The following is a 14107-nucleotide window of genomic DNA, read 5'->3' as shown; positions in this document are numbered from 1 at the left end:
CTTGGAGGGGTTGTGAGGCTGACAGCAGAATAGGATGCCCCCCAGTGGAGGCGAGACACTGATGGTGGTGATGGGAGCAGTAGGAGAAGATGAATAAGAGACTTCTGAGGAGCTTGACCTAGGCACTGATGGTGGAGATGGAAGGAGTAGGAGAAGATGAGGCAACTAGGAAGTAGAGATGCAGGATGCACAGACCTGAACACCGGTGACATGTAATGGAGGTGGCTGGGATGGAGGAGGGTTGCAGCAGTCACATTGAAACAACAGACTGACTGTGGAGGAGAGTAGAACAGATTTTGGAATATGACAGCAGCAGAATGATTGGATTGAGAGAGGTCATGCCAGAATGGCATTGGGTAAGAACTAAAGTGAGTAGACACCCATGCCAGCTAACAACCAGAGCAGGGAAAGCGAGACGTGAGTGAGTTAGTTTTGATGAATGAAAGAATGAATGTATATGAAACAGTCTTCCTGCTTGAACTTCAGCTAAGCATTTTACTTTTTGGAGAGACTCTTTTTTTTTTTTTTTTTTTTTTTTACTTGTATGAAATGTATTTATATTGATTTGCATTTAATTCAAATTCTATGAAGAAGTCAACTGATTTTAGAATTTTCTACAGAAATTTGAGGGAAGTGCTGTTGAGTGTTAGTGGTGTTTTGATTTCATAATAACTTTTGGTGCACAGGTGCGTTATCACATACAGCAGGTGTCATTTTACTGTTTCCTCCCCCCAAACATCCTGAGTCTGCCATTGCTGGAGGCATAAAATCCCAAATATACATCTTAAACAGAAGAAATCACATTCATGCACAAATCCACTCAACTTTATTTTTTGTTTAATATACCACATGGAAAAAAATTGCAGGTATAAAAAGATGTTTGATATGATATACATGTGAGTTACATGGTGTAGAGGGATATATTAATATGTTAAAGCCATTTGGATAAATTGAGTATATTAAATTATTTTTCATTATTCGTATTACTAGACATGGATGATGGAGATGGATGACAATGAAAAGGTTTCGTCAAATATGCCACTTGGTTGATGTCACTTCCTGCGTTCCTGTTGTCACAACAGGTTTTCTTTTCTTCTGAGATCAGTCGTTTACCCTTGGTGACTACAGGTCACCTTATATGCGAGTCTGTCACATGAAGAGGGCAATCACTAAGTCAGATGAATGGCATGTGTAGCTGTTGTGCAACTCCCTGTGCCTGAAGTGTGTCGACTTCACCGAGGGCAGACAAGAAATCCCGGATATCAGCGTTTTCTTTCAAAATAAAAGCCTGGATTTAACTGAACACAACTGATAGCAAGTATATCTCTATGCCAGAGTCTGTAAAGTCTCCATAGATGAAACATTTTGTCTTGTGTGCTTAAATTACTTGCTTGTGCTTACAAGATAATGACTTCTGTGCACAGTAGCATGTAAAAATATGACTCCTATTATGCTATAGTGCATTACTTTAATGAAAGAGTCATTGTTGTGACATCTAGTGATGTCCTGGGCAAAAGCCCCTTGATGCTTAGCATATGGGAAAAGTTTGAGGTGGTTCTCAACCGGTGGACTGGGACCCACAAGTAGGTCGCAAAGCTGTTATCTTTAGGTTGCAATATGTGCCTTAAAAATAATAGTGGCAAAAGTCATAATTTACGGAAGCCTCAAGCTGACAAACACCCATATATTTTAATTGTGCTTGGTTTTGCCATGATAAAACTAGTGTGGTTATAAATCGAGATCTTGACTTATTTATTTCATTATATTGGCATTACAAACTGATTTTTACCATGATAATGTGTTAATTTCTCAGGATCTACAGAAAAAAGTCAAAATTAACATGTTATGTATCATCTACTAAAATTCTCCTTGTTCCCCCAAGGCTTCTGTAACAGTGGGCTTTTAAATTGATATCCAAAAGAAGTACCCAAAATTTAGTGTGAAGTGAGCCCAAGCACATATACACAACAAATATATTTTACTGTGACTTAGAAATAGCTCAGAAAAACAAAGATGTGGACGATGTTCCTTCTTTTTATTATTTTATTTTGAAGAGACGACAGGATGTTGTAAATGTCCTCATAGATTTGAGGTGTATCTCTGTCGCTGTCCAATGCATAGACCGAGGAGGAGCCAAAGCTGTTTTTAAAGTTACCTCGCTGGTTTACTTCAGGGAAAAGTCGAGTGTTGGATTTTAAATCGAAACAGCAGCCGTAAGTTTGACATGTTGGTGATGTGCGACAGTAGGAGTTGTGTTTACTGACCGCTCTCATCCTTGACGACTGTTGCTCTGAGGTAAGTAATTCAGCCTCTGCATGATGTTACCCATTTGGACAGCTGCAGTTGTTGAAAAAAACATACAGAATAAGTTTTTATGTGGACGTGTTTATCTAAAAATAGTTAAGTCTTGAGTTAGGCCTTCGTATACAAATCGACGGTGAAATGTGCATATTTTAGCTAACTGTATGGATTTATTGATCGAAAGGGTGGCTTTTAAATCGACGTTAAACTCTGTTATTTTCTTATACTACCATTATATTTGAGATGCGATACGACACACTTCTTGTAAATGCAGTCCTTAATTGTAAATATTAGCTAAAGACGTTGTACTTTATGTTCAATGGTAAAAATTGCTTATGGGAATCCCTTTTCTATCGGTGATGTAATCATTTAGGAATTAGTGCAATGGAAATTACATAATAACAAGTCCGAAAATCTGCCCTGATCAACTGTAGGAGCGACTTTGCAACTGGAAAAAACACATACCTTCATCAAATTTTCCATACGCATCCTTGAAAGTCAATTTCAATCAGGTTTTCAATGTTTTATGGATCTGATGGTATGCAGTTAAGAAAAACTCCGTTACCCAAGATGCATTTCGGCACACCCAGCCCCCAACTGTAAACGTTTTGGCGTAAAACTTAAATCACAGGCGGGAGAGGTTCGGCAGAGTCAGTCTGTGAAGCAAAGCTGCTGCTTTTAGCTTGAGTGTAAATGATTTTACGTTTTTGTTAGATTTTAAATATTACCGAAAGCGGGCTGTGTGATATCAAGTAAATAATTTGGTCGAAGAGGAGGAATTATCTGGATATTCGAGCTAACGGTTAAGTTTTCTTCAAAAACATACCGAGGAGGGACGGGAAGTGATTCAACAGGTCTGTTTCCTTTCTTACTTTGAAACTACATTTAAAGTCAAAGTTTGGCATCTGTTTTAGGGGTTTAACTATGTTACGTGTTGTGAATTGCTGATCAAGATATTTAAAGTATATTTAAGTTATTTTTGGCTTAATTCGTGAAGATATGTGTTTCCCTCCTATACGACGAGTCTAACGTAACAACCCCCAACCCTCATGAAGTGAGTGGGCTGATTTTAGCTTTAGCTTGTGTTTCAAAGAGAAAGACAAGGGAAATTTAATTTATTGTATTTCATTTATCAGTACGCAATACCGTTTATTAGCAAATTATATAAACATTTAGATGACTGAATATAATTAATACTTTTCTGAATGGTCTTACTTTTCCTTAACTTTAAGTTCCTTTATTCATGGTAAAAAAAAAAAAAAAACAGTACAGTACATTACAGTTGTAATGTACTGTCTCCTGTCTGTTTCTTCCTCCTAACTTTCAAATTATCTTTAAATTCCGATGAGAAGGTGAAAGGTTAAAACAAGCCACTCACTTGTCATGGGCCCCCAGGTCCTATTTTTGACCTTTTTAATGGTCAAAACAAGAATCCAAACCCCTCTAAAATATAGTAATAACAAGTAGGGCTACTTAATATTAGTAGAAATCGTTATTAGGAATGTTTTGATCGATGTTGGATCACAATTTTGCCACTTTGTATGTGAATTTCAAATAATTAAACTAAATGTATAAGTAATTCTGTAAGATATTTGTAATATTGCTCCAGGTCAGACTCCTCATAGGGTTCTGCAGATCCTTAAATGTCTAAAATTGCAGATTTGAAATTTAAGCCAATGAAAGTCTGATTTATACAAGTGAGAGGTCTTATTTTTTAGCAGGCACTTTGGCTACGTTCACACCGCAGGCCTAAATGCTCAATTCGGATCTTTTCTCAGATCTGATTTTTTTGATTGCTTATTCACGCTGCAGTGAACTTCCAAAAGATCAGATATGTATATGATTTAGAACCACATACAAAAGTGGCCTGAACCTGATTCGAAACAGTCAGATTCAATGTGACTTGCGCTGTTCACACTGTCAGAAAAAAATTAGATAAGAGTCACGTGAGCAAAAAAATCATATTCGGGTGACTTTCAACTGCAGGTGAACGTAGCCTTTGAGCAAGACATGTCCTCCTCCAGACTTTATTTTCTAGCCAACCTTATACGATTTTAATCATCTTCCCCCGAAAAATTGTTGCATAAATATTCTCCATAATTCTGGGAATTCAGTGTTGGATGTTCTAAATTTCCTGGAGGAGGATCCCAGACCTCCCTCTGATTTTGTCTGACTCGCTGTGATTTATAAACTCTGTGCTGTTGTGACAGTCCAGTGCTCGTACATCTGGGGTACCAGGTTGCCCACTCAAAAATTCTTGCTGCCCAAACTTTTATGGTGGGTTGCAAGAGAACAATACTTTTATAACAAAAAGTATTATTCTGCTTTTTAGAATTAATCCAGCACCAAAAGTGTATTAATGACTAATATACTGCATGTTGACAGAATAGAGGCATCAGATGTGTTGGAAATGACCCATATCATCTAGCTTGCTCTATACTATTTGACATTTCACAAACAATTTGTTAAATCGGAAAATTAAGTCCTGGTCTGGTGTACAGAGAACTCTCATTTGTGGTAGTTTATTGTGGAAATAGTGGTGTTATTTTTTCTCAGTTCAGGTCTTAAAAAGACTTAAATTGGATTTTTAAAAGCATATAGGATGAGCTATAATACATGTGATTTTAACAGTGTGTTCTTTCTTCCGCAGCTCAAAGATGATCATGAAGGGGCAGAAGCGTAAACTCCCACTAGAGGACGTGGAGGTTTCAGACAGGAGCAGCCCCTTCTGGGAGACCCAGCGCCAGTTTGTGTTCTCAGTTTCCCTGAACAAGTACCAGCGAGGTCAGGAGCTACCTGAGCCCAGTCTAAGGAGGTCTGTTCTCATAGCAAACACCCTGCGGCAGGTCAGCCTGGAGGCTTCTAGGGTGCCCTCTGTAGACAGAGAAGTGTCACTACCACCTTGTAGCTCTTCAAACAACCACTCAGCTCCTACCAGCTGCCCTCTAGTTCCCCTTAATAACCTGACACATTGTGCTGCCAGTAGATCTATAACAAGCAGCTACTCGAGTGCTTCAACTCTCCCTCTGCCTTTAAAAGACGAAGATGAGGACTGGGGGTCGATGTCCATGGACTCTGATTTCTCCCTTTCAGCTGCCATCTCCTCCATTCTCACTGCACTGGACTCAAACATCGATGGGAGCTCTCAGGCAGCTCCACGGACACCTCTCAGGTCCTTGGAGAACCTGTCAGGACCCTCTGAAGGAGTCGTGGAGGGGTTGAAGCAGGGGGTCAGAGATTGTGGGGGAAGCTGGGGGCAGCAGGAGGAGAGCAGGGCTGGGTCCAGCTACCTCAGTGATCTCACTGTGGAGGACCTGTTTCAGGATATAGACACATCCCTCCTGGAGAGGGACATGTGTGTGCTCGGGCTCCGTGGGAGTGGAGGTGATGAGCTTCTACGGTACCTGCCACCTTTGTCATCAGTCTCTGCCTCGCACCCTTTCCCCCTCTCTCTTAACCACAATCTGAAGTGTCTGCCTTCATTCTCATCATTCAGCCCATTAACTTCCTCATCATGTCCCTCACCACCACTTTCTTCGCCAGCCCTCTCTGCTCAAAGTCAAGTTAAAGATGGATTTGAGCTGGAGACTCTGATGGAGATCCTGGTGGAGTCCTGATAGCCTTACCCTTGTTAAACTGCAGGAAGTTCCACAGAAACTACCCCGGACTGCGTTAGTCATGGACAAATCTGTTTTCTCAAAGAAAAAACTAAATTTTCAAACATGTCAGATATCCACTTTCTTATTTTTATACATTGCTCATGAAATGTTGCATGATGGTCCTTTAAAAGTAGTCAGAATGTTCTAGAAATGTGGGAATAGTTGATGTCTAAGAAAGGAAACACTCAGGAAGTGTGCAGAGGAGGAACTGTGATGCATCTGACTTTTTTTTTTAGCAGCATGAAGGGTTTTTGTTCTCTGGCAAAAATGGAGGGAAAACGGTGAACACTGTTAAAAAGCCAGATGAGGCGAGCGTCTCTTAGTGACTAAGTAGTGAGTCAGTGCCTAATGAAGAAGCATTTTACTACAGTTTCCTGCATGACTCATCTGACTGGAACTATGTAAGGGAGATGCTCGATAAGGAAAGAGAAGTAGAGAGAAAGTAGCTTCAGTGTTGCCTTAATGTTTGTCTTAATGTAAGTGATCTGTGTTCATACTGAACATCCTGAGTAGGAAAAGAAGTCATGGGGCTTGAGGGGCTTCAGAGACAGTTGAGAAAAAATCTCCTTTTAAAAATTTGGAAATGTTGGAGTTGTGAGAGAATGTGATTATGCTGTTGCTGGAAAGAGAACAGCTGAAACACTAATGTTATTGGTGAAATCTTCTGTGAAGAAATCCTCTAACCTCGTATTTATCAATATGTTTAAAAAGGAGATCAGGAAATTACAGGTTCATGTCAGGATTTTAGAGAAGTCCAAAAGCACAAAGAAAAAAAGTGCTTTTTCTTTCAAAAATCTTATGCATATTTATTATATCAGGTGTTTTGGCCTGAATTAATCATAAGAACAAGTGTTTAGTTCACAACATGTTCATGTGTTTCATTCTTGAAGGTTATGACAGAGTTATTCTTTGTGTCCTTTAATTTACCATCAGTAAACAACTATAGGTGTTTATGTACAATGTTGTTTCATCAAGTTAAGAAGAACAAAAAAACCACTGTAACATTACTGAGGAAGTGAACCATGCCATGCAGGCTTTAAAGAGTAAACAGAGTTCATTACAGTCTGAGTGCAGCTCTAGTTAAGGAAACGCTTAGTGTCAGTGCAGCTAAGGGATTATGAAAGCAATTCTTTCTTTCAAAAAAAGCCTTTAAAGTGCTGTGATTCTCCACAAATCACACCCTCTAAACACCAGCCCCTGTCTGCAGATGTTTTATCATTGATCTGTCCTTGTTTGGGTCAGCTTCATGCACTGAGTCACATGTTCACATGGCGTCCTAATGGTTCTGACCTCCATCCTGTGAACACTGTTCACACATTCTTGTCTGGTTTACAACAGAATTGTTGCACTTTTGTTATTAATATGCATTTCAAAGTCATGCAAGAATGTGGTTTGTGCCTCATTGTGTATCCAGTATGCAGCAGTGAAGTTACATGTTGCCAAATTTTTCCTTTTGATCCCACAAAGTTGAGTCCTTTTACATGTTTTAAATGTTAAACGAACACTTGAAAATGTGTTTTATGGATGTTACGGCGTATAAACATTCACTGTTTAAATGCATGAAGAGAAATGTTGAGGAAGCACACAATGCCTGTTTGTCTTTTATTTCGTTAATGGATCAAAGTTATTTTTTTTTATGCAAGAGTTTTTTTTTCTGAATAGCTGGACTGCAGTCCCAAACTATTTAAGTAATATTCCATGTGTTACATTTCACTAATGGTATATTAAAGTACTGTATTAAGTTTTGCTTTCTTTAAAATTATTTTAAAGTTATGTTTTGAAATGGAGGGCAGAATGCTTGGATACTGTGTATTTAGACTTTTGTAAAACATGACAAATATTTGTTCACTTATTTTGTTTTTAATAAAATGTTGAATTGCTTATTTTGGCTTTTTACTTTTATTTAGAAAGGACAGCTGAAGAGAGTTCTCAAATGGTGTGGCAAGGCATTCCGGTGTGCAGTGAGACTTCGTACAACCATACGGTATTACTAAAACTAAACAACAACATAGGTTACTGTAATATGCTTTAAAGAGGCTATTTTGTATGGATTTGGCGTCCCTTGAGATTTTGGCTTCATCTTAGGTGTGTCTTGTGCAAATCCCACTGGATTAGGTAAATCTTGTACCATTATGAGAGTTAACATGAACAGCTTAAACAGGGTTCCCATGAATCCTTAAACTGTTAACCAATTTCCAGTTATTTGAAATGCATGGAAAAGGACAGAAAAGAAAGAATTCTTGAAAAATCTTGCACTGCCCTGGAAATTCATTTCAACATTCTACAGGTTTCATTTTACAGTTCCCCATAACAAACAAAATAGTAATTTGAAAAAGCAAAATTATGTTGTTAGTTTACAGACTATAGTGTTTAGGACCTGCTACATGCTAGCAGCAGAGCTAAACCTGGAAATTTGACTCTCTTTGATGCATGAAACAAGGTGTGCAAAAACATTTGCCACCATCTTTAATTAAAGTATCTTTAATAAGGCAGGTGCATGATACTTTCCTTGGCTCTTACCTTAGTTTTAATTCAAAATGATGAAAATTAAGGTTTTTAAATACCCAAACCATTATTATAAATTAAACACTATACATCTGCAATTGCATTAGCATTGCAATGTGACCTTCATCATCATTTATAAACTATTTATATAATTCTCATAGGTTCCAGGTTAAATGTATACTTCTGAAAGTGTTCATTTTTTTATCTCTTGTAGTAATTTTTAATACTGACAGTAGTTTTCTACACTTCAGTGTACTTTTAACACAGTCATGTTATATCTTTTCACTTTAAATCCTAAGTATTTGCAAATCTTTTTGTTGATAAAATGATGCACTTTTCAGATTTAAGACTGCCACTTTATATTGAACTTCTGTGGAGAGTCAGGTGTCTTCTGGCAAGGGCGGAGCAGAAAGCAGAGCTAAGACATGCCCTTTGATAAAACCAGCATACCATCCTTTACTGTCCACAATCCCATACCACAGGAGGGAGATGACTAACTCGGTGGATAACTTCACTCATGATGCAAACGAGTCTAACACAAAAACGGCAATTATTCACCAGTATAATGACCAAAGGAATCCCATCTGTGATCACTGTACAACAGGCAACATGTAAATAAGTCTACAACATTCTGCCCAATAGCATGATCGGAAAACCTCACCCAGATTTGAAATCAGTGGTCGGAGCATGTATCAATGGACTCTCTACAGCAGGGGTCATCAGCTCCATTCACGCGAGGGCCAGCTTTTTCTTGACAGACGCTGTGGGAGCCAGAAATAAATTCAGCTAAAATCAGTATTTTGGTAGAATTAACAGTCTTGTAAAATATATTTTCCTTTAGAAACGAATGGCTTTAAGCTTTTAACAGTGAGACAATATACATTCACACATTCCCTCTTATGTACTTATCAACTATACTGCAGCCAGCCACAAGGGGGCGTTGAGCTATTTTAACTACATTATACCATGCCTAATTAAAGAAATACAATGCCTATTTGCTTCTTGTTTGAAAAGTTGAAGGTTTAATTCAGACGTTAAGGAAAAAAGTCAAACAATAGCATACGATACTTTTTTCCTTCACAAATTTTCTGAATTTAATGATCCTCTGGGGGCCTGAGAGAAAGCCATGGGGGGCCTGATGTGGCCTCCAGTTAATGAGCACTGCTCTATACGGTTGGATTAACACTGATGGATCAACACTGTCAAATAACACTGCAGCATGGAAGGCAACTTCACTCAGAGTGGAGATAAAATTCTACTATAAGAGTTAAATCAACTCTTAAAATGTTCATCACTCAGAATTTAACACCAGTTTTTACTGAGGGGGCACCACAGACATCAGGGGGGTGAGAGGCCCCATCTGCCCTAAGGAGGTTAAAAATAGGTTTGCTCATACAAATTAAAATCATGATTAACACTTATGAAAAGCAAATGCAGCAGCCTTTGGGTAAAGATAACTGTGTATTTGTTTTGTTTTTTTTAATTTAAAGAACAAAACAGATCAAAATGATGTTTTGTTAGATGCAAACAAGGGGGGCTAAAGGGAAAAGGTTGGGATCCACTGTGCTAGAAGAACAAATCCAATACTTCAACACAAAATGATGCTTTTAAGAAAAAAAGATCGGTAACAAAGCAAATCTTTTTAATGAATAATCGTCATATATGAATAAATGTCAAACATACCACTATAAACTACTACAAACAAACAAACAAACTTTACAGCATCAGGTTACACACCTCTTCATTTGACTACAACCCTTATATGCAAAACCTTGACATTAAAGTGCATTTCATCTGTTCATTAGGTGGATTTCCATTGAAATGAATCAGGCCCTCAATCACCAAAAAGCTCCTTTATTCTTCATAATCCTAAACTGTTGACATCTTTTCTTCAGTTCTTCTTTTCCAACCTTAAACCTGAAAACCGTTTCTATGACTCTTTCAGAGCAGAAATAATATGTTGCTATTCTTCACGTAGACACCAGGGGGAGGCATCATAAAGGTGAACAGCGTCTGTCCTGGGGCTAACCGAGCTCTTCTGGAGGTCTAACATTCACTGAGACTGACCCAGACACAGACATGGCTCTGCTTCAACACAGGAAATCTGATTAACTGAAAGTCTGGTTTTTCTGAAACTCTCAGCTGGGGTCTACCTTTTTACTCTTCTTTGTGAAAATGAGAAAAAGTTTAAACACAGTTGCTCTTCACCAAGCTTGGCATATGATTTATGCAGAAGTGAGTAAAGGCCAAACCTGGCTACAAATCTGACTGGACGGTCGGATCATTTATCTGCTGGTTAAAGGCTTTGGTAAATTTGGCATTACAAGTGCAACTGTAAGCCTTTTGGATGGTAAATTTAGCATCAGATCAATTAAATGCAATGTTTGTCCTGAACCCAACTCGGCACAAAAATGAAAACGAGGAACACAGTGACACAGGATGATGTCTACAGATAGATGCACCGAAGCTGTGGACAGTTACACCAGTGCAAAGGAAAAAAAGCAATGTCAGTGCCTTTTTTCCCAGGCAGGTCACCGTAGTCAAGTTAAAATGGTCCTTTCATGTGCAGATGTTTTATCCCCTTACAAAGGCTGAATCTGAACACTCATATCAATTCCTCTCTCTTCCCTCTGGACGTTTCCTACAAAGAAAAAACTCGAAAGAATCAATTAAGATGAGAGTTCAGATTCAGGCCACCAGTCAGGATGGTTTATCACCAGTTCAAGCCCAGTAGGTGGACAGAGGTAGAGCTGCTTCTTCTTCTCTGCATCCCCTCTGCTCAGCCTTTGTTGATGGTGTTGTATGATGGCTGTGATCCCGGCTCCAGGGGTTTGTTGGCATCTTTCGTAGTGCGAGTTGGTGAAGGACTTCTGTGTCCGTTCTCAACAATAGGCTCTCTTTCTTCATCCGGGTCTGACTCCTCACAGCGCGGCAGCTGGAAGAAGGTGGTGAGACCATGCAGGTCGGCCATCTTGTGGAAGGTGCGCAGCAGGAGGTACATCATCATCAGACCCACGAACAGGTAGACTGAGGACAGGGGGAGAGAGAGTGTTCTTTAGTACCAGTGCAAACGACAGACATTACATGAAGAATTTTAACAATCCTGAAAAAGTGTGGCCCGGCTTTAAGCTCAGACTGCCCCACTGAACCATCCTGCTTCATCACAGATTATCATTTTGACCAGTCCTTATCATGTCTCATTCAAAAACTTGAAGTTTGAGTGGTCCTCCAGGCAGCTGTATTAGCAACCTCCAGGTGTCCACTGTTACACACCGAGGTCTGCAGCATTATAGTGAGGAGGAGACACAATGAAAACAGCACAGGCTTCATGCTGCTCCTCTCCTCCCTCCCTGCTGTGTGACCGCTTCGATCAGGAGCTCTCACCAGTGCTTACATCTCTGATCCCTCTTGCTAGGACATTTATGGCTGCTGTCAGACAGATACAGAGCTGACAGCTGTTTGGTGTGCCTGATGTTGGCATCCTGCCTGTGTGCCAGAGCCAAAGAGGGAAACAGCCTGCATGTTAGTTACAAGCAGCAACTTGTTATCAAAGTCCTCATAAACTTTTGAAGAACGTCTATTTTATTTCATGACATTTTATTGTAAGGCAATTTTTCAGTTGTTCTTCACTGTAGCTCAGAAATTTATTTACCTTTTTGACTAATACCTCTTATTCTCTGGGACTGAATTTAATTTTGTGCCTGCAGTCATTCTGCTTTCCATCCAAACTCTCATAATGTAAACTTGCAAAACCCTAATTTAAACACGACAGCCTCTTCAGTCTTTGGGCCTTTTAGTCATAGATGTAGTTATGCAAAAAGCACACCAACCAAATGTGTAATATGCTGGAATGCACACTCAATTTAGTACCGTTTATGTGGGATCAAAGTAAACTGGGCACAACATTTCTGAATCTACAATCAAAACAGTAAGGAACCATCCCTGAGCTACTGCTAAGCTGTAGATTAAATTAGTGATTATGGATTATTTCTGAAAAATATGTTGATAAAAAGCAGGGAAGCTTGATAAAGGGACCTTTGACATCACAAAGTAAGAAAAAACCCATCCAAATCTTAGTCAAGAGGGCAAGTAGGCATGATGATGTTTCATGTTTTTACAAATTTTAGTTGACACATATATTCACAGCTTGGTTTCGGCCACAAAACAAATGAAAAAATGTTTATTTTGTCTAAATTTGATCATATTCTGTTGGTACACTTACACTCTTAAACATCCAAGTTATTTTGTGCTTAGAGAAATGTGCCGTTCAAGACGAAACGTAGTAGAAACCACCTACACAGGAGGCTCAGAGCAGAACTGTACCTGATGTGGAGAGCACCCACAGGTGACACTGAGAGTTTTATTCTAGTGAAAACAAAACCTTTCAGCTTTGTTTTAAAATATTATTTCAACCCACACAGATCTATATCAAAAGCCAAAATCAAACGAGACACAATATTCTTGTTTTTCTTTTAGTAAGGATCACAGAGAAGATGGGCTGCTATGTAAAATGATCACTGCGAACATTGAAAAGTTGTGTGCCTGTTGAAGCTTTTTAAAAAGTAGTCTGCAAAAGACTGAGGAACTTAACAGTTAACAGAGGCAGGGCTAACTGTTATCCTCACAAAAGAGGACGAATGTACCAAATTCTGAGCCCATCATGTGCCAAACTGAAGCTGTGAACACACCACAGTTACACCAGAAGAACATCCTATTGGTGGGTTGCTGTAGTGAAGTTCTGATGTTCCTCTCATGCATGTAGAATGCCACGCACAAGGCTGAATCTCAACACTCATATCAGAGCCCTCACTCTGATCTCTTCCCTCTGGATGTTTCCTACAAGGAAATTAAAAGCACTTTCTTATTTCTGCTCTGATTCTGGAGTTGCCTTACAGAGAAGCCGTGTGCTTTTCCTCTGTCACATGTATGCTCTTAACTTTCCCACAGAACCACAGAGTTCAAGCGGTGGACAATGCTCTCTCATATCACAAGTAGGCCAAGTCAAGAAAAAACAGGACAGGATTACAGAGGTCTGGGATACAGAGCTGTTCAGTAGCTGTGGAGGTGCACAGGCAGAGATGTAGAGGAAATCCTGAGACATGCAAGTCAGCACCTGTTAGTTACATTTTCACCTGTTTTCACATCAGCACTCCTTTTATAAGCTCTTTATATATAACGGTACTTCACCGGTCTAAACTTGCTGAGTCAACCTTATTTTTAATGTTTTACTGTCTTTGTTAGTTTTAACTCATCATAGTGAAAAACAAGACTTTGACCATCCAAACTTCAAAACCAACAATGAAATATTTGCTCTAAAATGCTGTGCTTCAACAAAAAACACTCAAAACAGCACTTTTTCACTTCTACTGAGCTGTTGCACATCATAACATTAGTTGACAATTACGCTATTTGGTATTTATTGATTATTAATGGACAAAATGTCTGAGTTAAACAGATCTAAAAGATGCACTTACTCCATTTACAACTGGAACTGGAGACAAATAATGTTTATTGTATGAGAATGATTGAACAGGATGTCAGTTTAATTCTTGAGTTTATGCATTGTACTTTCCAAGAAAGTCTGAATCAGCAAAATATTTGTAAGACAAAGGCCACTAAAGTAAAAGTGATCCCAAATAGTC

General features: G+C 39.0%; 2 protein-coding genes across 3 annotated transcripts in view; one reads left to right on the top strand and one right to left on the bottom strand.

Annotated features, from left to right (window-relative positions):
- Positions 1-2128: 2128 nt before the first annotated feature.
- sertad3 (SERTA domain containing 3) lies at positions 2129-7835 on the top strand. Of its 2 annotated transcripts, none has more exons than XM_041811387.1 (2): positions 2129-2295; positions 4952-7835. In XM_041811387.1, exon 2 carries the CDS (start codon positions 4959-4961, stop codon positions 5916-5918), a length of 960 nt encoding a protein of 319 aa, XP_041667321.1. In that variant the 5' UTR covers positions 2129-2295; positions 4952-4958; the 3' UTR covers positions 5919-7835. The 2 variants fall into 2 exon arrangements, with proteins under 2 accessions (XP_041667321.1, XP_041667331.1); XM_041811397.1 differs by lacking the exon at positions 2129-2295 and adding an exon at positions 2339-3155.
- Positions 7836-10090: 2255 nt separating this feature from the next.
- Positions 10091-14107, bottom strand: part of kcnk6 (potassium channel, subfamily K, member 6) — a 29678-nt gene continuing 25661 nt past the window's right edge. The window contains exon 3 of the mRNA XM_041813075.1: positions 10091-11492. Within this exon, the coding sequence (XP_041669009.1) occupies positions 11245-11492 (248 nt within the window). The 3' untranslated portion in view covers positions 10091-11244. The remainder of the gene's footprint in view (positions 11493-14107) is intronic.

Source organism: Cheilinus undulatus, linkage group 2 (genome assembly GCF_018320785.1).
Source record: "Cheilinus undulatus linkage group 2, ASM1832078v1, whole genome shotgun sequence".
NCBI classification, from domain to species: Eukaryota; Metazoa; Chordata; class Actinopteri; order Labriformes; family Labridae; genus Cheilinus; species Cheilinus undulatus.
This window is presented reverse-complemented; position numbering and strand designations above follow the sequence as displayed.

Bases quoted from the DNA above. Each gene is read 5' to 3' on its own strand.
- sertad3 (XM_041811387.1), top strand. From the start codon at position 4,959: ATGATCATGAAGGGGCAGAAGCGTAAACTCCCACTAGAGGACGTGGAG.